This window comes from Nelusetta ayraudi, unplaced genomic scaffold, assembly GCF_046127955.1.
Source record: "Nelusetta ayraudi isolate G7.1 ecotype Tasmania unplaced genomic scaffold, CSIRO-AGI_Nayr_v1 ptg000063l, whole genome shotgun sequence".
NCBI classification, from domain to species: Eukaryota; Metazoa; Chordata; class Actinopteri; order Tetraodontiformes; family Monacanthidae; genus Nelusetta; species Nelusetta ayraudi.
In genome coordinates this window covers 1,246,676-1,267,500 of record NW_027466113.1, presented here as the reverse complement: position 1 = coordinate 1,267,500, position 20,825 = coordinate 1,246,676, and the positions used below count along the sequence as shown (strand labels likewise).

The 20,825-nt window shown below is 48.9% G+C and overlaps 2 protein-coding genes across 3 annotated transcripts in view; one reads left to right on the top strand and one right to left on the bottom strand.

Annotated features, from left to right (window-relative positions):
* LOC142897996 (low-density lipoprotein receptor class A domain-containing protein 4-like) overlaps positions 1 to 20,825 on the bottom strand; it is a 181,091-nt gene that overhangs the window by 25,588 nt on the left and 134,678 nt on the right. Inside the window, exon 1 of one of the 2 annotated variants that reach the window (XM_076040698.1) lies at positions 9,810 to 10,295. The exons of the other annotated variant lie outside the window; for it this stretch is intronic. Coding sequence (XP_075896813.1) covers positions 9,810 to 9,903 — 94 coding nt within the window. The 5' untranslated portion in view covers positions 9,904 to 10,295. Of the gene's footprint in view, positions 1 to 9,809; positions 10,296 to 20,825 lie in introns of those variants that run through there. 2 annotated transcript variants of the gene reach the window in all.
* LOC142897995 (TGF-beta receptor type-2-like) overlaps positions 1 to 20,825 on the top strand; it is a 336,150-nt gene that overhangs the window by 200,822 nt on the left and 114,503 nt on the right. The window lies entirely within an intron of this gene.

Genomic DNA, 20,825 nt, shown 5'->3' with positions numbered 1-20,825 from the left:
TTTTTCTTAAATCCAGGCAAAATCCTCCAAGCCACTGGAAGAGACGTGTCATTATTTCACCGTCTGGGTGTTCCAACAAACACAAACAAACGGATTACCCCGAAAAATCCGACAAACGGCGGTGGCCGCGCAGCATCTCTGCAACGTTCCCGTTTTCTCCCCCGCTCCGAGATTTTTTTTTCTTCCTTTTTCGCGACGTTCAAAGCCGTAATCGCTGCTTTGTTTTGAAAGTCGGGGAGGGAGGCGAGACGACGTGCGGCGAGGCGGCGAGGCGGCGAGGCGGCGGCCGCGTCGTCCCGCTGAACACTGAGGGGAAGGGCGGTCTAAAAAAACCCCCAAAAAACAGGGCATAGTGTGTTTGCACGGCGTTTGCCAAAATGTGATTGACTGTAATGCGTCTGCAGAGCCGCAGTCATGGGATCAGCAGCAGCAGCGGCGGCAGCAGCAGCAGCGGCGGCGGCAGCAGCAGCAGCAGCAGCAGGAGCAGCGGCAGCAGCAGCAGCAGCAGCAGCAGCGGCAGCAGCAGCAGCAGCAGCAGACGACAGTGGGGCTGATTCATTCACTCACCGCCGCCTTTCGCATCTCAGACGGTCCGACTGTGTGTAAATAAATGTTGACTGAGACGGCAGACTACTAACAACCCCCTCCCTCCGCTATTGCACGCACACACACACACACACACACACACACACACACACACACACACACACACACACACACACACACACACACACGCAAGCAAGCAGGCACGCACGCACGCACACAATTGACGGATGGCCTGTCCTCCGACTACAAATCTGCCCCCCCCTGGTCCCAAGGGCATTTTGGGAACTGAAGGAGGAGGTCTGGTGCGTGTGCGTGTGTGTGTGTGTGTGTGTGTGTGGGTGGGTGTTGGGGTGGGGGGGGTTTCAGAATCGAGACACAAAGAGAGCCCCAGCAGTCGGTGACACGGGTTGTGAATGCTTCCTGGGTTTGCAGCGCTGACAGGGGAGCCACAGGCCCGGTGGAAGGACTGCAGGCCTTCACGCTGCTTCAGCGGCCGCATGAACTTGACCCCCCACCCCCACCCCCCTCTCTCTCACTCTCACTCCCCACCCGCCCCACAGGATGAGCCGCAGTGAGTCACGCCGCTACCGGCTGGCGAGTTTTGTTGTTTTTTTGGGTTTTTTTTCACCGCGTCTGTTGCATCGCGTGTCAGTTTGATTCAAAAATAACACAATACGGCGATAAGATAAAACGCACACACGCTCAAGGGTCAAGCTGAATGGCCGGGTGGCAGTAGCTGCGTTTCCATTAGCGCTACAATTGCGCAAAAACCTAAATATCGCAGTAAAAAAAAAGTGGTAATGAAAACACTGAAACTTCGGAAAAAACCTCTCAAACGTGGCTCAAAGGTTTTGACGCTCTCGCGAGGTGGTTTTTTCAGACGCATCGATACGGAGGTATATCGCAAAAGTGACATGGAAACACTTTGGTCACGTGACCGGTTCACGTCGAGTCAAAATGCCTCGTTATGTTTGGACGGAGGAGGAGACGGAACGGACGTCAGCCTGTTTTCCTCCCAGCACATCGGCTTTGTGTTGCATCTAACCAGGTTTCGCACTGAGTGAGCATCAGTAAGTTAAGACACTATGTTGTCACTAATAGGCTAAAAAGTGTCATTTTATAATATTCTTGCGGGCGTACCATGGGATTTTTTCAATGTAAAAAAAAAAATGTGCCGTGGCTTAAAAAAAAGGTTGAAAAAACACCAGAGTGATGAACGTCCTCGTCCCTTGACATGGCGATGAGCAGAATATTTCATTATTAGTTATTGATTCCAGAGAAGCGTTTGGTCTCCGTGGCCAACTCGAGGTGCCAACGCTAGTCTCAATAACCTGCTCCGTGAGCTCACCATCATCATCACGTTCCGCATTGTCGCAAAGTCACTGAGAACGTTCAAATGGGAGCTCAGCGGCCACCTTTCGCGGAATATTTCATCCATCCATCTCTTTTTTTTTTTCTTTTTCAGTGCGAAAACGAGTAAAAATCCCATTCAGCCGCCCGTCGTTTGGAGTGCTCTTTTTCTCATTCACGTTCGTTCAATGGCAGGTGTGTCAAATCAATCGCTTATTTAACAGTCTTGCTTTGAGTTCGCCTTTGACTTGTTGCGGAAGCAGAAAGAGAAGAAAATAAAAAGAGCTCAGTCTGGGATGGCGGCGTTGCAGAAAAAAAAAAAAGAGTGACTGATTGAGAAGAGAATGAAGAGCAAGCAGGTGGCAGTGAGGAGGTTAATGTTAATGAGGCAGCCGCAGGTGTTCTTGGTGTGGCAGGAAGGAGTTCTCGGAGGAGAATGAAAAGTAGTGACAAGAAAATAAAAAAAGTATCAGTGGAGCGTTTTTCCTTCTTTTCTTCTGGTGTGCTCGGCCAGATTGGGAGGGATTAAAAAAAAAAAAAAAATCCACCACAATGAAATGGGCCCCATCTATAGGCTGCCCCAATTAAGTATAGTGTAAAGTAATATCCGAAGCTGCAAACCGCTCCTGAGACGAAGGAGGAAGTGGGAACTGAGTTTTCTCCTCCGCTCTGCCGCCTTGGCTCCCGCTGGATGTGACATCACTCAGCAGACAGTCTGCACAGCCGTGGTGTCGCTCCACCTGCACGCTTCTGCTCCGGAGGTGAGGAGGCTGCCTGCATGCCTGCCTGCCTCTGGGCTGCCACGCAACCCAGACGCGCGAACCTCAGCGCTCGCCCAGGGCAGCGCTCGCTCAGCGCAGGGCGTCTCGTGCCCAGGTAGCATCAAAACAAGACGAGCGCGCGTGCCGCCGTGGCGCGTTCACTGACAACTTGGAAAAAGGTGCCAGCGAGTGTTTAAAAAAAAAAGAAAAAAAGAAGGGCAGAACAGGTGTGAAATGCGTGCAGGGGCAAAGGGAAAATGCACATCCAGAGTTTGAATTCACCAGTTCGCCGAAAAAAACTGGAAAAACACAAAAGTGCCGACTAACACGGTGCGGAATGTGCGTCCACGTGAAAAATGGAACGCACAATCGTCGTCTCTCTGGATGCCCAACTCACGCAGGAAGCTTTCTGCTTTTATGCAACAGGTTTGTACCCAAGCTGATGGTTGTGAACGCAGCCACCGGTACAGACTTCAGATGCTGAGTCGTCAGCGACGGCACAGAAATGCACTTCCAGACTAGAATGACCACTGAGAACACACACACACACACACACACACACACACACACACACACACACACACACACACACACACACACACACACACACACACACACACACACACACACAGGTGCCTAGCTTATATAAAGCAATGCCTCGTGACAGACAAGTTCACGCTACAAACATGTAACCAGTGTAAACTGGCAGTAACTATGGTAACAACGTAGTTGTTACACAAAAACAACAAAAAACTCGGTGAGTCAGTTTGAATCTGCGCTGCTCTCGGTTTTGATTCGAGATATAAAATAGCACAGTTGTAAACGGTGCGGACTCCAGTACATCCGCCTGTCTCCTTCCTGTCCGAACAGAAACAAATGGCCCAAGTTACTTTGTTTTTATTTATTTATTTGTTTGAATAAATTGTTCCAAGGTTTTATGAAAATAAAACAAGCATTTGTTGTCATTTAAGGCATGAGGTTATTGAACAAGCAGGTACAAACTGATCTAAAACCAAAAACCTGAAGTACCTCAATTAGCCGTTGCAAATCAAAACGACTGGCAGAGTGAACAGTTTGCCATATATATACATATATATATATATATATATATATATATATATATATATAGGGTTCTTTTAAAGGTTAAATTTCGTTACATTTCATTTAATAATGTTGCCTCAAAAGTCGGCTCGCTCGGGGCCCTGCGACACAAGGTTCTGAGTTGATTTAACAACCCGTCTAATTAAATGACATTAAATGGCAAACAATGATATAATTCATTCATCATTAAAGTGTTTTTTTAAGGCGTAAGAACTTCCAGTACTTGAATCCCTCACAGTGCAGTTTCGTGAACGCTGTGTTTGATTTCCATCTTCGACAGCGCGCTGATCCAGGGGACTGGGAGTGGAAGTTGAACGTGCGAAAAAAAGGTCTGTTGACACAAGTATCTTGAAATGGGAATATTTGACTAATTTTCTGGTGGCTGCACCATTTTCACTGTTACATTACAATTCCTGGAGACACGCAGCGACTTGCAGCAGCGGCCGTTGTTAACGTGACTCCGCCAGACTGAATCGGTTCAGGAGGCCCATTTGATGTCTGCAACTGATAAAACCCTTAATGGGGGCAGATTCTTGGCACTGCTATGCCGTCTGCAGGTATGTGAGCCGGCTGGGCAGAGTGCAGCCGTGGGTCGACTGCACGGCACTGAAACAGTCTGGGACTGGTCTCTCTCTCCCTCTCTCTCTCTCTCTCCCTCTCACTCTCTCTCTCTTTGCGACTCGGCCCCCGGAAACAAGGAGCTCTTTCTTAAACTCCGTCTGCCGCCGTAACCCATCAACTCGCGAGAGGTGGCAGACTGAACGCCAAGAGACGCGAACCGAGTGCGGAAATTTCCCTGCGAAATTAATTGCAAGAGCAGCGATCGCAATTAAAGAAAAGGCAACAAGCAAACAATAAAATAAAATAAAGGAATCTGTCTGGGAGGAAAGAAAATACCGTTGCTCGCCCGCCAAGGTCTCTGATCTTCACTCTCACGAGTTTAGCATTTTTTTTCTCCCCCTTCTAAACAGCGCTCATTACTAAAATTCATTAACAATGATAAAACAAACTAATTCCGAATCATCAAACACCTTTGGAGAAAAAAAAAAACAAAACCAAACAGAACAGGGAAAGAGGAGGACAACAAAAATAACAAACTGGGAACAAGCGCCGCGGCGCTGAGCGAGAGGCGGGATTGGCCGTCTGCTGGGAGACCGCAGGGTAAATATTGGCCGAGCCCGAGCCCGAGCGAGCCCTGCCTGTTGTCGGCTGTGTGCAAAGGTGTAAATGTGTGCGCATGTGCCTCTGAGCACATCTTTGTGCATGCGTGTCCGAGGGGGCCGAGTCAACACGGAGCCGCGCGCACGTTCGGCCCCCAGGCGGTTAGCTGACGCTTGACCCCCGGCCGCCGCCGCCACCTACACACTCACACCACTCATACAGAGGATTACAAGACCTTTACTAATGGGGGAGCCAATATTTTTACTGCTGCGTGCAATAGCAAGAGGCCAAGGTGGGTGACGGAGATGTTCTCCGTTCTGTGTTAGTTTCTCCGAGGTAGGGCTGGGCGATTTTGGTCAAAACGAAAAAATCTCGACTTTTTTCACTGGTGAAACTACAAAAGACAATGGAATAAATTATTTCAAATATTTTACCCTTTTTTTTTTCTTTTTTTTTTAAGAAAAATAGCAAACAAATGTCCCTCTTGGGAATGAAGTGCAACTGAAAGATGGTGTAAATCCTTCTTGAGTTGAGTAAAGTGACAACATTTACAGTCTTCTTGACCAAACAAAGACAAATCCCTTGGATTAATGAAGGGAGAATCTCACTGTCACCAAACTTCACTTGAAAAAATAAACAGGTTCTTCATAAACAAAGATGAAGTTCCCTTATTTGGGGAAGAAAGTGTAAACTTAAGAAGCAAACACAAATGAATACCGTCTTCACTGTCTTTCACCAAACATCACTTTAAAAATGAAAGGTTTTTCTATCATCTTGAGCAACGATGAATGAATAAGGTGCAAAACCTTCACATTTTGTAAAATAAGACGCACAGCCCGGAAGCATGTGAGAGGAAAAAAAATGATTTTAAGATTTCCCTTTACAAAAAAAAAACAACATCATCTTGACTAAGAAATCCAATTTCGATTTAAAATCGATTAATTGCACAGCCCAACTCTGAGGCATCGATTTAAAAGACATGAATTCCTGATTTATTTATTTTTTACACTTTTCCACGAATCGTGATTCTCTGTGTCAGGGTTGACTGTGCGAAATGCGGTCGGTTGGTTGGTCAGCACACAGATTGCCTGAGTGGTACGATGGTAGTATGTGAACCTCATCCAGGACACAGGTGAGCTACAAACTATTCTGGGAAATCCAAGGTTGATCGGTGACTCAACGTCAATGTGAACAACAGTCTTTGACTTGGCATTGAGGTCTGATGTGCCCACAAAGGCTGGTTGCTTTTATCGAAAACAACAATAATAAAGAAAAACAGTCTTGAAAACGATTGTTGGCTCATTTGAAAACAGGATCTGCATCACTACACAGTGGCGGGAAAGTGAAAATGTGTTTGGGTGACACTTAAAGAACGCCCACAAGTGGAATTTGAGTAGACATTTAAAAAGTACACTTCTACACATAAGAACCATGATCTCGCACCACTGTGGTTCAATTGCAAACATACATACATGCATGCATTCATACATCTGCACCATTTCTGCAATGAAGAGGCAGCTGCTGGGGTTACTGGCGGACAGCGAGCGGCAGGGTAAATAGCTTTACCTCGACCATCTCGTTTCTGTGGTCGCCTTAAATCAAATTTGTAACTGAAATTGTAAAGTGATTAAGGGCCAGCCCTAACACGACCTCAAGATGGCGCCGGGACGGAGCGGTGGACGCTGACCAGCTCGGTACTGGGAGTTGCGGTCCTCCTTCACTTTGACAGACGTCCCGGAGAACAGAGACTGAACGGCAGCAGGCTGATGCACGCCGAGCGCTGTATTTACACAGTGATAAGCCCACTGTATTTGCACTATTCTTTTCATCCTGTTGACTTGGTTTCAAAAACATATCTGAAAATTAGCAGTGACCTGTTGCACAGAAGGCACGTTACACGCCAGCGGAGAGCGTTCCGACTTCACATGGCACATGGTGGGGAAGTGCCTGGGAACACCTGATGGGAAGTGCAGGTAAACAGGACTGATCCCCACCTGAACCCACCTGAACTATTGGAGGAATTTTTCAGCCCACGCTCGCAAAGTTTAAAAAAAAAAAGAAAAGAAAAAAAAAAAAAAAGCCCCTCGATCGTGTTCGCGGCTCTCCCCCCCCCCCTCCCCGTCGCTGCCAACTAGCAGCGCGACCGCCGCTTCTCCTCCAGTCGAGATTGTCATCTTCTCCCCGCCGGCGTCGCCAAGCATCCAGCACCGCACGGCGCCGGGGGCGACGCCATCGATGCGTCTCTCCATTGACGAAAGGGAGGCTGTTTGCTCACCTCGCTCGCTTGGCACCGAGCGCTGCTTTAACGCGGAGGCCGATAGGAGCGAGAGTCAATATTGGATCTAATGGCAAAAGAAAATGTTTGCGGGAACGTGCCGACAGCGTCTGCACGCGAGATCTATACCCCGCGCTTCAAAAGGAGACGAAAACTGGGTGAATAATGGCTTTTCGTGAGGCAGCAGAACTTCCGAGGCGTCCGAGGAGTTTGCAAACACCCCCCACTTTACAGATCGCTGCGCCGCACAATGAAACCCTGCACGGCAACAGCTCGAGACCAGCGCTTGTTTGAAAAAAAAAGAAAACAAAACGAGACAAAAAACAAAACAAAACAACAACAACGACAACAACAACAACGACGACGACGACGTCTGTGTCTTTCAAATCGAATATGTGAATCCCAGTGTGTAGGCAGAGGTCTGATTTCTGGCCGTGACACACTGTCTGCGCACTGATCCCTCTATGTTCGTAGTCCCTTTCAATTTTCCTCCTCGTCTGAATAAAGAGGAAACACACCAGCGAGACCGCCCGCTCTGCTTAAAAAAAAAAAAAGAAAGAAAGAGAGAGAGAGCAAGAGAGAGAGAGAGAGAAACAGGCAGCTCTTTTCTTCAGCCAGAGAAATCATCAAAGCATGGGCTACATTATTCAGCCTTGCCGGGTCTGCATGACAACACAGCCAACAAACAAGAGCTCTTTTCAAACCAGACAGCCACTACAGTAGGACACAGCTATTTCAAACCACTTGTGAATGGAGCTCCCCTCCAACAAGTGAGACGCTGGGATGAGGAGAAAACCAGTGCAAGCACGGAGCCAGCGTTTATTTACCGGCAAACTCGGGGCAAAAAACCGCGCGCGTGAGATTTAAAAAAAAAAACAAATAAATAAATAATTAAAGTCCTGCTGCGAGTGCCCGTGGCTTTCTTTCCTCCCGCCGCCTTTCCCTTTGCCGCCCGGTCAAAGGGGAGAGAGTCTGAGGCGGCGTCGCCAGCCGGATTATCTAACGAGGGGAGGCTGCGTGCCGCATCACCGTCTCTGTGGACGCGCCACTTTCTGTCTGACTATGTGTGTTTTTCCTGGCCAGCCATCCGATGATGCCACAGAATGGCGGAGCGCGAGTGGGGCCTCGCCAGACCACCACACACACACACACACACACACACACACACACACACACACACACACACACACACACACACACACACACACACACACACACTTCTTGGTTACAATGTGGCGTCAGCGCAACCGGGCTCCCGCTGCCAAACGTGAATCCAATATCCAGCGTTCACCTCGCCGTGCCCAGGCTGCCTGGCCTCGGCCCCAGATGGAAATTACACATCACTGTAACTCTGTCCCAGCGTCCGTCTGCAGCTCGTCTGTCTGTCTGTGTGTCTGTCTGGCTGTCAGGTCTGCTCCGTCTAGTTCTGCGTGCGTCTGTCCGCGCTTCTGTTTGTATCTCTGCCTGTACTTGTCGAGGAGCCTGGTTGTGAATCTACCCGCATGCCTGCATGATTGTTTGTCTTTTGTCTGTCTGCCGGTCTGCGAGCGTCTTATGCCGGATACACACACACACACACACACACACACGCGCGCGCGCGCGCGCGCACACACACACGCACGCAGGCTGTCTCCTGTATTTCCAGCCATCTCTCTCTCTCTCTCTCCGCTCGTCTATGTGTCGACCTCCCCCTCCACACTTGCTCCGGTCATAAAGAGGAACATCTGCAGTGGATCTAAGCAGGCAGCAGCATTAAGGGCAGAGCTGATAATGATAGTTTCTCTCTGGGCTGCTCACAAGGCAGACAGACATAACATACCATTCCAGCGTTTCCTGTCTATGCTGACAGGCGAACTATTTAACCCTCTGTGGTGATCCCTTGCAGCATATGCACAAGCCTGGCAGGCCCTGGCAACACGAGCAATGTGCACAAACGTCTGGGGGGAGGAAGGGGGGGGGGGGGTGTTGGCTGGGTGGTGGGAGATCAGGAAACATTTCACATACTGTGGCGTTATGCCTTTAAATATATCACGCAGAATGCGAAGTGTCAGTGCACTGCGCACTTGTTTTTTGTTTTTTTTTCCTCCTTTCCTCCTTTTTTTGCAGTTAGCTACACAACCGGGGGACTACCTCAGCATTTCAAAGAAATGTTAATACATGGGTTCGTGTACGACATGAAGATGAGCAACTGCTAACTTTTGTTTAAAAGCAAAAGTCAAGCCGTTTGCTCCGACGAAAGACAATGTGTGTGTGTGTGTGTGTGTGTGTGTGTGGGGGGGGGGTAGACTGTCGTAGGCTCAGCTTCTCTAAAGTTGCATTGAAGTTTGTCAAGCGGACTGAGGGGTCTCTTCCGACTCACTGAAATAAAACTATATGAATAACATACGAAGCAAACGGAAACTATCCACAGCGAGCTAGCGAGACGACTGTTAAGACAGTCTTGGGTGGAAAGTAAATAAATAACATAAATGAACTTGATGTGATTTGTCGTCGTCCCCCCCACCACCTCCTCCTCCGTCGCTGCCACGCCGAGGAGTGCACATAAAACGGATTAGGCAGCGAAGTCTCCGGGTAAGATTTTTAAGGTCAAGAGAACCGCAGCGAATGCTACTCACATATCTCCATTCCCTGTGGCTGGGAAGCGGTGCAGTTGCAGGAGCAGGTGACATTGGAGTTGCCGGGGGCGCCAGGGGCCGTTAGGTTTTGCATGGGGCTGGGCAGACCGGGGCACCGCTCCGGGGATAGAGCCGCCGCCGCCGCCACCGTCGGGGCCCCGCGACGGGAACAACAACCGAAAAAAACTTCCAGGCAGCGGCAGTTGGGAGTCCGTCGCTGCGAGTAACTCCCGGCAGTTTCGCACTTATTTATCCCACGCTCGTCCGTCTCACGCCATGTTTTCCGCGTCGAGCGGGCTCGGACAGTGAATCAGGAGGAGATTCGGAGACGAGCCATTGCCCGTGTCTAACGCATCGTACAGTTTTTTCCGTCCCTTCCTTCGCCGCCGAGAGCAGCTGTCCTTCCCCCTGCTCGAGCATAGCAGGCAGGCACAGCGGGCTCGGAGCCCGCCCTCTCGCCGAGTGACTGCTGCTCGGGCCAATCGGAGCTCTTCATAGGAGGGCCAGACAGAGGGAAAGAAATGCGCTGCCTTCACGAACGAACAGACAAACCACAACTAGTCGTCCACGACACAGACAAACAAGCGAAAAAGTCTCGCACGGGCACGTCTTATGGTAAGTATGAATAAATAAAGTACGAGTTACTTACTTACTTACTTACTTACTTAGTTTGGGAGAAAAAAAGTGAGAATAAGTTTGCCAACATTGAGTGACTTGTGATACATAATAATTTCATTTTGTACGGGCTTATGTACATCTATACAAAACACACATTCATACATTTTATGTAATTACGCTAGGAGTCTTGTTTATACAGTACTCATCCAGTGTCAGTTTGTAATATCTGGCACGGTCCTGCATAATATATTAGATGGGAATTAATTAAATTCTTCTTGTGTAGCAGGACTGTTCATAAATATTACTCTGTGTACCCTAGCTTAGAGTGCTGCCCTCAACCATTGTAGCAGTAAGTATTTGCTTGAAGCACCAAGACTAGCTAGCTGAGTAGCATACCTGGGAAAAAACAAAAAACAAAACATAGATTAAAGACGGCGCTTCCGCACGCACACGTGTCAAAAAGTGCTGAAAAGAGTCACAAATGTGACACTGGTCTACAGATTGACAACTCGGACAAAGTGCTGTCCGAGGAGGACTTGAAGGCAGCAAGGGAGAGGGACGAGACATGAGTTCTGCGTTTGCGTGTGCGGCCGTGAATGTGTGTCTGGGCTAGGAGGGGGGAGGGAGGGGGTGAGCTGACCTCACTCAGAAAGCTAGCAGACGGCCGGGTTGTGGTTGACAATGGCAGTGGGAGAGCAGAGCAGGAGGGACTGGGGGGTGGGAGTGGGTTGGTGGGCTCGCGTGTGCGTGTTTGTGGTGGTGGTGAGGGGGTGCTGCTGCAGGGACTGGTCGGTCTGGTGTGTTATTTGGGGAGGGTGGGGAGGGCGCTTCGAGTTTCACTCCCTCTTTTATGGTGGGCCACAGCCAATGGAGGCAGCTCTTTGAAGGGGCTAACCTTGAGGTGACCCGACCGTCAGCCTTGTGGTTGAAGGAGCACATGTGCACCTACCCCTCCGCCCCCCCCACCTCCCAACCCCACCCCAAACCCACACACGCACACGCACAAAATCCAGCCCATCCACCCCAACCCAACACACACACGCCCTCTGATTGTAACCAGCAGTGCTAACCTCCCACCTAACACATGCAGAACTGTCTCCCTATGGCCTATAAATAAACGAGGGTGTTCCAATCTGAGAGAAGCTCTGCGTGTCACTCTAAACCCGTTTCCAAAGTTTCCAAACTGCTCTCAGGCCAGCGAGGCCACCGACAAAGGCTCGAAACGTTTTCTCCGGCCGGAACAAAATGAGCTATAAAAGGGCGCCGACTTCCCGACAAGTCATAGCTACGCTGCCTTGCACACCCGCATGAGGAAAAATCTCATCACTTTATGCATTAAAAACAGGAAATTTGAGTGGGAATCCACCCTCCCCTCCGGAGTGGGTTTCTCGTTCCGATTTGAGAAAAAACAAAACCAACAGTAACCAAAGGCAACAATATTGCTCTCTGCGCGTCAAAGTAAATAAATTGGAAGGGACTCCGACAAGATGTTGCACATTGAGGGTCACATCTCGCCCGATCCGGTGTTCAACCATGCAAAAACACTTTTTCCTCGTCGGCGTCTGCCGATCCCGAGCGAAAAATGTGACGCTCGGGAGGAAAAGCGGCGGAACAAAAGGAAAAGAGACACGCGCGACTTCCAGACCCCGACGCAATTTGCAAACGGCAGAGCAGCTGTCATAATTTCACTGTAGCAACAAATAAAGGGGGCGCAAGCGGTTGAAGCCTCGCAAATCAATCGCGGCGCTGAGGAGGGGTCTTTTACAGCCGCGTTGCCATGGGCCACGTTAAAAACACACACACACACACACACACACTCAGGACATGCGAGCAGACCCCACAGACAAGGACTGGCTGAGTCAGACAAGCATTGATTCTATCTCTTGCAACCCACCTCAGTGCAGTCTAAAACACCCCACCGCCCCACACACACACACACACACACAGCCTGTCTGGAGCGTCAATTTAGTCCCCTGGGGAGCAAGCAGGGTGACACCACTAACAGGCCAGACCAGACCAGACAGCCAGCAGACAGATAAATACTAGGCACGGCTGAATACCAAATGCACTCCAGTCTACCAGCTCCCCCCCCCCCCCCCCCCCCCAGTCCCCACCCCCACTGACTGCAGTCTGCTCTCACACACACACACACACACACACACGCATGCGGAACGCACGGTGCACCGCCAGCCTCTCTCTCTGTGCGTCTCTCTCGGGGAACGTCTGTCTCATCGCGCATTTGAGGAATACTAACTTTAGGTTGATCGGTTTATCACGCTCGGCACGTGCGCGCGTGCGCACGTCTATTTTAAGAACGATTCATGGGGCTTTCCCGCTCGCACGGTGTGGGGGGGGGCTTCGCCTACATTCGGGAGTTCACCGTGTTACGAGTTCGAGCGCGCGTTTGAATCAAAGCGCACGTCGTGTTCGTTTCGCGTCTGACGGATTTGAGAGACAGACGGAAGTTTTAAAAGAAGGAAATACTGCACGCCAGGACGGGTTCGCTCTGCAGGTGATGCTTTATCTCATCTTATCTGTAGCCACGAGGACACCGATGTGTCTATGAAGGTGTCCATGATTGATCATATTCAAATATACATTTCATGGTTGATGAAGCAGCACATGGGCAGATGAAAATAGCAGAAACACCTGCATCTTCTCTTGTTCTCAGAAGGTTGAAGTGCAGGATGAGATGCTGAACGCATGAGAGACGCTGACAGGGAGAAAAAGGCCTTAGTGGAGCAAAGGTCCCACCCCCTTCAACCTCTCTCACCTCCCTGCTCACCCCATCACAGAAACGCTCTGTGAGAGTTGATGTGGCGCTTGCGCTACTCCATAGCGCCATCTTGTGGCTCAGCAGCCAAAAAGGTCCGCTGCATGCACCAGCCCGCCCCCCAAAGCGCGGGCAAACAAAAGCTGCTCCGCTTCTGCAGTGTCTGCTCCGCTTCTCCTCGAGTCTTTCCCTCAGCCGCTTCATTACTTCTGAAGCCAGCGTCGTCTCCCGGGCGCCGGTTTAACCTTTGAATCAATTACGGCTCGGCTTCATCAGAACTCGCCAGGGAACCCAGGAAGATGACACAGGCAAAATGAAAGAGTCCCGTCCTCCGGTGTGCTTTATGGCTTCTTTTTACGATCTCTGATCTTGCAGAACCTGCGTAAGGCCGAGTGAGGTTCAGACAGAGCCAAACTTTGTGTGATAGTTTTGTGAAAGGCTACCTATGTGCTGAACAGAATAAGCCTTTACTGCATACTATATGCATATCTATGAGGCATGTAAAATGCAATCAAAATTTCTTGGTCAGCTAGCAAGACCTTACTCAGATGTTTTGTTTGAGTTGTGAACTTATGTGATCTCAAATGCTTCTCAGAATTACTCAGGGGAAAACCTTAACATTGAGGAAGGTTAAGTATGCTAGTTCTTAAACCTGGTGAACTTGGCACAAATTCACTTAAAAAAAAATGCACCTCAACCTTAAAGAAGATTGATTTTCTTGGGCAGTTGTAGTGGTTTTACAATCAAGAAATGATCTGACATTGTCCCATTTTGATGATGATGACAGTTTGCCTACGTCAGACAGATTTGCAGACTGGAATCTCTGCAGGATTGCAGTCTGAGAGTTGTGACCAGCTAAATGTCAGGGTAGCATACTGGATTACTCAACACTGCACTTCCTGTACCTGTTTTTTAAAAAATAAATAAATAAACAAGCCACGCTCTGTCTCCCTGCACACGTCCACGACAGACCGACTCCACTTTGACTTTGACTCCCTCTGCACAACATTCCCAGCCAGACTCCAAAACAGCCTGCGACTCCGGTGCCGAGTCAGTGTTGCTGAATGCCTCCAAAACGTCAGAACAAAAGATGGATGTGACTCAGCCTAATGCCGAGGCTGAGCTGGGATTCGCCAATTTAACCGCAGTGCATCTCGCCGGCTGACAAAAATCCTGAGAGCGAGAGAGCGAGCGAGCGAGCGAGGGAGGGAGGGAGAGAGAGAGAGAGAGAGGGAGAGAATTAAAAAAAAAAGAAAAAACAACCCCTGGCTGGCTGCGCGTAGCGCAGGGTCCACTCCAGACAGTCAGATTGCAGAGTCGCAGCGCCGCGTTCAATAAAAGCGTCTGGCGTGCCACATCGTATTTGCTGCTTCCTGCCCTTGTCTGGCTGCCGTGCCGTGTCATATCCTGTCCGCACAGGTGCACCAGCTGTTTGGTCTCCCCACCCCTGTCATTTCTATACCCCCCACCCTCACCAAACACACACACACGCACACACTGTCAGCTCAAAAAAAAAAATCACCCCCTCCCTTTCTCCCTTACTGCCGCAGGCACCACTGCAATGACACCACTGCACCGCACTGTAAAGTTTTGTGTGTGCTTGTGCGTGTGTCCGTGCGTCTCGGACACAGACATGAGTCTCAGGACAGAGAGAACGGGGGGGGTGTGGGGGGGGGGGGTGAGAGTCGGACTGGCGGCGTGCGTGTCCAAGAGTCGGTCTGAGAGAGAGAGACAGATTGAAGGCGACAGATCACGACAGACAGACAGACAGACAGACAGAGCCCGGAGTGGAGGATACCTGGCTGAGTGAATGAATAAATGACGAGAGGACAATAGTAGAGCAGGGTGTGTGTGTGTGGGGGGGGGGGGGGGGGGGAGGCAGAGGAGAGGAGTGAAAAGACGAGGAGGCAATAGAGCGAAAGACAAAAGCCGCGGTGAGTCGGGGAGGAAGGATCGGAGGGAGGCAGAAAGACTAGATAATCAGCAGGTATTGAGCTCTTTTCACCCCTGCGGTAGGGCCCTGCTGAGCATTGTAATGGGCTGTCTGCCCAGCTGGGCCGATGAGCTCATGTCTGGCTTTAATGCCAATCTCCCGAACTGGCACACGGCTCGGCAAGGCGGGCCGCAGACACACACCGCTGCCGCTCGACTCGGCCCGGCCGCCGCCGCCGCCGGAGGAAGAACGCGGCCAGGCTGAGGAAGAGGAGGAGGAGTCGGAAGGAGAAAATGTATATGATATATATGTATGTATGTATGTATGTATGTATGTGAAATGCGACCGCAGAGAGCGAGAGGCGTGCCTGTGTCTGTGCCCCCTCCCAGCACCGCCAACAGACGCGAACCACACGGGAATAATCAGACAGCCAGACAGCGGCTGTAAATATGGCAGTGATCTGGGTTTATGTGTGTGAAGGCACAGGGAGGCGAGACTGTGTGGTTTTATGCAGTCATAAACAACGCTGATTACAGAGGGCGGGTGGCGCAGGTTACTGCAACATACATAGTCGGAGGCACACTATATTTAAACGTGAAATGAAAATGCGTACAATTGCCGATAGCCGTATGCACAAGCATATGGTTTGCATGTATGCAGCGCACACATATCCATGGAATATCTTTCTTGATCCTCAGCCCTCAACCTCACGCTAGCATTAAGCAGGCGGTAAATTGACACGTACATGTGCAGACTGTTGAATGCGCTGCGCTTGAGGAGCGATGTCATTAGAGACAGTGGCAGAGACAGTGGCGGAGACAGGAGGCCGAGCCGGAGCCAAGCAGAGATGAAAAGCTTGAGCTGCTCTTTGGGAGTGACCAGGCCCGGGATCAGGAGTGAGGACATCAGAAGGACAGATCATGTTGGATGTTTGGAAGATAAAGTCAGACAATGCACAGAGGAGGATGGTGAATATATTATTAGAGGGATGTTGAGGTTGGAACTGGAGGGTCTAGAGGAAGAGCAAAGAGGTGATTTATGAGTGGACACGAGGCTGGTAGGTGTTCGAGAAGATTTAAAGTGACTGCTATTGGTATTGTTTAAAATGTCGGATTTCAAATTTAAATGGTTTTGTGTGACAAGAAAACAAATGATCTTAATAACCTCCATGTTTGACCGCTCCCTCCTTCCATGAGCAATTTGCAACGTGGAGTTCATAAATTCCATTGTTTCTTCTTTGTTTGCTTCAATTAACTGACCAGGAAAAACAATTGTCTTTGTAGCTAATCTTTCTTTCTTGAAGTGTGATATTCTGCTCATTTGAGTTTGGGATAAACAAGTTCCGCAATGTACACGTGGTGGTGTCAAGCGACATGGCTCTCAGTATTTTTCTCTGTTTCTCTTTTGAATGCCAACGACAAGAAAACCTGCCAAGAGATGCTTAAATGATGTTTTACAATAAAAACCAACACAGAAAAAGACAACTACCAAGTGTGACAACCACTGTATTTTGCAGTTACTCTGTCCATCATAAAGCTAGTTGATGACTTTAGCTAAAGCAACACAGTTCTCTCGCCCTCTCCCCTCGACATGGTTCAGTACTACGCTGAGTCCACTGGGTTTCAGCTGTGTTTTCTTCTCTAAAAATGCACAGACACGTCATTGTTATTCTTGCGAGAGCCGCGTTTGCTTTTTCTCAATGTGACGGTTGCTCTCACTGTAGGCGTTTCATTATACATCGCTCTCGTATCCCCAGGTTCTCTATACGCAGACACTGATCTCCGCACACTCTGCAAAACCATGGCCTCACAACACAGCCACGCTGAATCAAATCTTCATCAGAGCGAGATGCAAACGCAGAGCTGGACGAGAAAAAAAAATGGATGTGAGTAAAATGAGGAGATGGAAGAGTGGCTGCATTTTCTAGGTAGTCAGTGCTGAAAATGTTACTCTTCAGCTTTAGTGCGCTTTTACATTGGAACAATGTAATGTTGATATTTTTTAAAATGTGAATTAAAACACCGCCGTGGAAACACCTTCACTCAACATCCAGCTAAAAGATTTTCGGCTCACGGTGACTAATAATCCTGGTGATGCATGGAATTAAGCTAGAAGAGGATCCCCTCTTTTAACTTAAGTTCATTAATTCATTCATTTTCCATACCCGCATACTCCGGAGAGAACCCACGCATGGACACATGGAGAACATGAAAACTCCACACAGAAAGGTCCCAGGCCCGGAATCGAACCCACGACCTTCTTGCTGTGAGGCGGCACGTAAAATATTGGCACACAGGCATTGGCGGACATATTTCACCACAACTCAATATGAAACTTTTGATGATACGATAAACAGTAAAACGAATAGTGAGATGAAAAATAATAAATCTGCTATCACTCGCGGTTTTGAAGGGAATGGATTTTTACCAGTTTACTAACGCGACTCTTAAATAGTGCCAAAAATAAAGGGTGAAGTGTTTCACTCAGTTCTGCTTACACAACCAAAAGCCAAATAAACATGTTTTGGCCTAAAGTTATTAGTCAGAGGTTTGTCAGCCCGTAATGGTTGTATCCTTCACCCTTAGACTGCCTTATCTCTACTTTCAATGTAGCTTCAGTTTTATCTGACTTTTTATTTATTTATTTTTTTTTTTTTTTACTAATCAAAAAATAATTAATTCTTTCTCATCATCTCCGCAGACACACTCCATGTCCACGGTATCGAAAACAGAACACCGACACCTTGAAATAAAACAATGAGCCATATTCAGAATGGGGTTTCATGCCACAACATTAGCAGAAATGTTGCCTGGCCCGACGTTATTTGGCTGTTTTGTCAGGAATAAAAGAAAAATGTTTATTGAAGGGACATAATTAACTGTCACGCCGCTATTATTTCCTTTCAGCTTTTGTTCGGCGAGGAATACAAATTGGATGAGAATAAAAATTTAAAAAAAATTGAGTTCTAATGAAGAACAGCCATCTTCCATCCTCCCCCCCACTCGTCGCATCAAGAGATCTTGAGAGAAGCGTCCGAAAATTGCCATCTCAGCTGAGGCATGATTGCTCTGATACATCATCTCGCGCATACATCTGAGAATGTCAAAACACTGGCGACACGCTGTGAGGGCAGCAGGCTCGCAACAGATGGACGCACGTATGAACAAGTCGCAGCCATCCAAACACTCCGAGCTCACCTCCTCCCCGCCTGCCTGCCTGCCTGCCTGCCTGGCTTGCTAGCTGGCTGTGGTGTACAAAAATGATATAGTTCCCATAATGGGGGCGTGGGGGGGATGTAATGAAAACATTACATTAGGTGAACGACGCTGTGCTCGGAGCAGAAGACGACAGATGGGATGGCGGCGGGAACATGTTGCGGCGCCCCAGACCTGCTCGCACCCTGGCAGATCTTAGCGCGCAGGTTAGCGGCGAGCTGATGCTAAAACGCGCTAACACAGCTGCTCTCGCGGGGATGTCTCAGACTTGTGTTGTTACCAAACCGCAGAGGTTTGTTACCCCCCACACTCCCGCCCACCACGCGATTTCGACTGTCCCAGCGGGCGGCTCGTGCACAGCGTGGCCTGTAACAGCTGGTCCCAGGCCAGCCAGTCAGCCAGTATGCTAGCTAGCCAGCCAGCCAGTCAGCCAGCCAGAGTTCCCCACAGTCTGCCTCGCTGCCATCCCGTAACCGGTGAGTTAACAGCTTGTCCCAGGCCAGTGAGTGTCCCTGGTCACAGCTTGCCAGTTTGCCAGCAGAGCACCTCCCTGCATGGCAAAAAGCAAAAAATAAAAAAGAAGAAGCTTCTTGGTGCCCTGACCGTAGTAGTGAGCAGGACGGCGGGGAGTCGATGCATTGCCTCAACAAACAGCTTGTAACTGCGGTGTTCACCGCCGAGGCGCTAAAACCAAAAGTGAGGCTACACGACGGCAGAAGGCAACAGTGATATGACTAGAGGTGGGGGTAAAAAAAAAAAAAAAAAAAAGGATAAAATGTCAGGGTGGAATTAGCAGGTGATGTATAGAGCAGGGTTTCCCAAACGATTCCACGCCATGCCCCACCCCCCAAATAGCATTAGCTTCTGGCCGGGGATCCCCTTCACAAACCAACCTCGAGCTGTGCTTCTGTGACTCCTAGAATTGTGCAAACCCTAAATATCGCAATAAAAAACTGGTAATGGAGTAATGGAAGCACCTAAACTTCAAAAATTGACAGATGCTGCGATGCACAGCTTAAACTTCTACACCTCTGTACCTCAATATATGTGTTAAATCAGCTTTTAGGTGTAAAAAGAACTTTGTTTGGACATAAGAAAATAGAAATGTCACATAGCTGACGGCTATGGGTTTTGTGTGAGGAAGAACTAAAATCTCAAATAGATGACTAAATTTGTCCAATTACTTTGGAGCACAGTGTCAGCTTGACCCAAACAGTCCTGAGTGCACGGTAGCCATAACTACAGCACATCATTAGCTCACATGTTTGAGTTTCTGGTCAACTTTTCTGAAGCTTGAAAAGGAAAACAGCCACAGAAACAGACAAGTGACGAGAGACTGTATTATAACCACTTACATGGTCACATTGGCATTTTCCATTGCAAAACATCTTTTAGGCTAACCCCATTGAATCCTTTTAATTGCACAAATAAATGAGAAGAATCGACTCACACAAAGACCACAATATAAGCACTTGTACTTTATCCGAATGTTTATCAAATTATGAATCGCTATGCCAACAAAACTGCACGACGACCGTGTGCTTTTCGCGAAGGTGCACTAAAAACAGGGAGATGTGTTATTCAATCGGGCTTTCGGGACCATCCTTCATCTCCTCAGCGGCACCTGTGGCAACGACACCCACAGCAGCGCCGCTTTTACATCTGTCAAGTCCGGAGGCGTTTTCGCTCCAAACGGACCAAACCATCAAGCATGTCATCATTGCAACAGTGACTCCCTGCCCCGCCACACCACACCTCCCACCCCCCTCTGTTTTGTGCCACACAAAAAATGTCCACACTCTTCCTGTTGGCAACTACATGCCTGCGTCATGCTTGACTGCTGCAGACAGAGCACGTAAAAATAAATCTGGATTGTGTTTCCCTTTTTTCCTCCCTGCTTGGAGATCAGACAGTAACACAGAGCTGGAGAAATTTGGCAATGCCTGGAAATGATTTGAGTGCGGATTTAATCTGTGTGCGTGTGTGTGTGTGTGTGTGCGTGCGTGCGTGCGTGCCTGCCTGCCTGCGTGTTGTCTGCCCAGTGACACCCAGTAAGAGGCGGCTTTCTCCGAGAGTGATTGGTTTGCTGGCGAGACAGCTCGTCTGTGCAGGTGGGAGAGCTGCCCATGTCATCATTTCATTTTCTGTCTGCTTTCGCTGCCATCCACTTCCTGTCATTCACCATTTTCCAAGTCGCTAATCAAGCTCTCCTCTCCGTCACCTCCCTGTTTCATGTTCCTGGCTTTGCTGGTTTGTGCTCAGCTCCGCGCCTTTGGTTGCGCTTTATCCTCTCGCCTCCGACTGAGCGTTTCAGTTATTAAAAAAAAAAAAAAAAAGAGGCCAATTTAAAACTTCTGAATGTGTTCAGATGGGATTTTTTTTTTTTGTACAATGATAAAGTCAAAACACAAAAACAAAGCTCGCCAGATTCCTTCTGCGCCACAATGAGCTCAAATCGTAGGCAAATCAAAAGCAAC